The sequence below is a fragment of the Cololabis saira genome, chromosome 20 (assembly GCF_033807715.1).
Source record: "Cololabis saira isolate AMF1-May2022 chromosome 20, fColSai1.1, whole genome shotgun sequence".
NCBI classification, from domain to species: domain Eukaryota; kingdom Metazoa; phylum Chordata; class Actinopteri; order Beloniformes; family Belonidae; genus Cololabis; species Cololabis saira.
In genome coordinates, this window is record NC_084606.1 from 15055913 (window position 1) to 15058711 (window position 2799).

Sequence of the window (2799 nt, forward strand, 5' to 3'; positions counted from 1 at the left end):
ATTATCAATATCACTTAACGATTCAGTTACTCATCAGTTCTCTTATCGATTCTCAAACAGTTATAAATAATAGAAATGACTTTGGTTGCATTAACGCTTTGATTTCAAATATGCACCAATATTTTGCACTCAACTTCAACTAAATAGAAGCTGGCTCAATCTGAAATACAGGAACTTTTTGAAATGAACATTGTGACATAAAACACAATTGCAATGGTCAATGAGTTTTTGTGCAGAAAATGTTTCAGCATGTTGAAGGTATTTCCCTCCTTTGATGTGATCACAGCTCAGCACGTGTTGCAACCAAGCACCAACCAAATCACTTGACGCTCATGTGGAACTAAGTTTTGTTGCAGTTCCTCAACTTCAATCATGAAGAGGGCAGATCTGTCCTGACTGCAGACACCATCAATGAAAGGTGACATTAGCAGCATTTCACAGAACTGTTAAAAGTTGCTGTTCAAGAAGCTTCATATTACATCAGCATGACAAAGATATTAACATGTACTTGATGAAGAGAAGATAAACTCTGATTCAGTGAAATCTACATACTATTTAATTTCTGTGACAGTCGGTACATTGACGAGGATCCGCGACTCAATCAACTGATACAAACCCAAAGTAGCAGTATTTATATCTAACCCCAACACAGTCTTGATCTGATGAATACATGAACTATATTTATGTATTTATAATACATATAAATACCATAAAAATTACAGCAACACAGAGTTTATTATGAAAAGATGGATTGTTTCATCAACATCAGGGTTTCTTTAAAAGGAAGTAAAGCAAACAAGTAAATAAACTCCATCAGACATTATCTTCTCTCTGAGCAGCTTTCATCATCTCGTGGCAACATACACAACATGTGTCTCCACCTCTCTCTCTGGTGGAAGATTTTGTCTTCTTCTTGCTTTGGGACTGAAGCTCAGTCTTGCAGACTTAATATCTAAGTTCTGTACATAAGAATATTTATACTTGTTGCGTTTAAAGATTCAACATATTATATATTTTTATCGCAGCTATTAATATCTACTTGGTGAACACAGAAAACATTCTCTTAACCGGTTAAATGTCTATACTATGAAACTATTGTGACAATCTGTAGGTGAGGATCCCCAATTTACGTCGATCAACTGATACAAACCCAAAGAAAGAGTAATTATATCTTACAAGAATGCCGTATTGATCTGCTGAATAACTTAAGTGTATTTATGCATTTATAATTCATTAAATAAACCATACACATTACAAAAACAGACTCGGTTTTATCAAAAGATTGATTGCTTTAGAAGTGCGCGACATCACCATTTCTCCATCAGTCCAAAAGCAAACAAGTATATGAACTCCATCAGACATCATCTTCTCTCTGAGCAGCTTTCATCATCTTGTGGCAGCATACACGACATTAGGCTCCGTCTCTCTCTCTGGTGGAAGATTTTGGCTTTTTCTTGCTTTGGGACGGAAGCTCAGTCTTGCATAGTTAACATCCAACTCCTGTACATGAAAATATTTATACTTGTTCAATCAATTAAGTAAAAATATATCAGTTGCAGCTAATAATCATTCAAATAAGAGAAAAAAATAATTTACTTGACTGTGATGTGGATTCTGTTCCTCATCTGGAGCTGATTGACAGAAGCATTTCATCTGGTTAGTTAACAATTATTGAAGAGTTTTGTGATATTGAACTTTTAGATTTTGTGAAACTTAAAACATAAATACCAGTTTTTAATGAGTGGATTTTGACAACCAGAAAGACGATGATCACTACGAGGACGAGGATTACACCTCCCAGAATCCAACTCGGCAGTGATGTTTCTCTTGTAGATGTGTCTGAATTAACACAGAAGTCAGTTTTTATATACAGCACCCTTCTACATCTAAACATGTTTTGATACTTTCCTTGGCTTATTTATCTAGTTTGTTTTTTTTAAATTAAAAGAAAGAAAAGATTTGGCAGTCTTACCGTCAACCTGTAACGATGTTGCACTATAGATTAGTATGTGGTTGTTTTGGTTAAATCCACAGAAATACAATCCAGAATCGTTGAAATCCACTAATTTGATGTTTAGAAAGATTATTGTGATGTTGGATGTCATATTAAATCTGCCATCTTTAAATCCATCATATAAAGTAGAATTTCCCTCAGAACCTGGCATAGATGAGATTTTGCTAATTTTGAGTTTGTTGTCCAGTTTGAACCAAAAAATATGAATGGGATCAATACTAAAGTTGAAACATCTTAGCGTGACTTCTTCACCAGGATGAACCTCCACAGTGAAGAACTCAGAAACAGACACACGGATCCAACCTGAAACAAACACGTGAATAATTCATGATTATCACATTCAACACAGACAAAACAAAGCTTATAAGCAAACTTAACATCGTATTTCTGGTGGAAAACAGAAACAAAAGTAATAATTATTGTACTGAGCTGATTATTGAAGTGTACTCACTGAGGGTGCAGAGTACAGCCAGTGTCAGGGTGAAGTTCATGGTTGTGGTCATAGCAGGACTCCACCAGTGATGTTTGTAGGTCAACTGTGCTCCAGTGAGTGATGTCACTATAAGGAGGTGTGGTTCCCTTGTTTATTCGTCTAGGCTGCACGCAGTGACAAAGATGATGATTTCATTAGAAAAGGAATAAATTAATAAGTAATAAATAACATCATCAGCTCCTCATTTGAAAAAAAAAACATAATTAAACTCACTTGATTATGTTAGTAGTTGTTTCTGATATTTTTTGACATTTGTGACAAATGATGTTCAGATGATTCCATCAGTGAGAGC

The 2799-nt window shown here is 35.0% G+C and overlaps 1 protein-coding gene across 1 annotated transcript; it reads right to left on the reverse strand.

The window, feature by feature from the left end:
* Positions 1-1311: 1311 nt before the first annotated feature.
* Positions 1312-2505, reverse strand: LOC133420457 (uncharacterized). Its single transcript, XM_061710151.1, has 5 exons — positions 2466-2505; positions 1960-2317; positions 1729-1859; positions 1597-1631; positions 1312-1500 (listed from the first exon to the last, which is right to left on the reverse strand). Exons 1-5 carry the CDS (start codon positions 2503-2505, stop codon positions 1387-1389), a joined length of 678 nt encoding a protein of 225 aa, XP_061566135.1. The 3' UTR covers positions 1312-1386.
* Between the last annotated feature and the right edge of the window lie 294 nt (positions 2506-2799).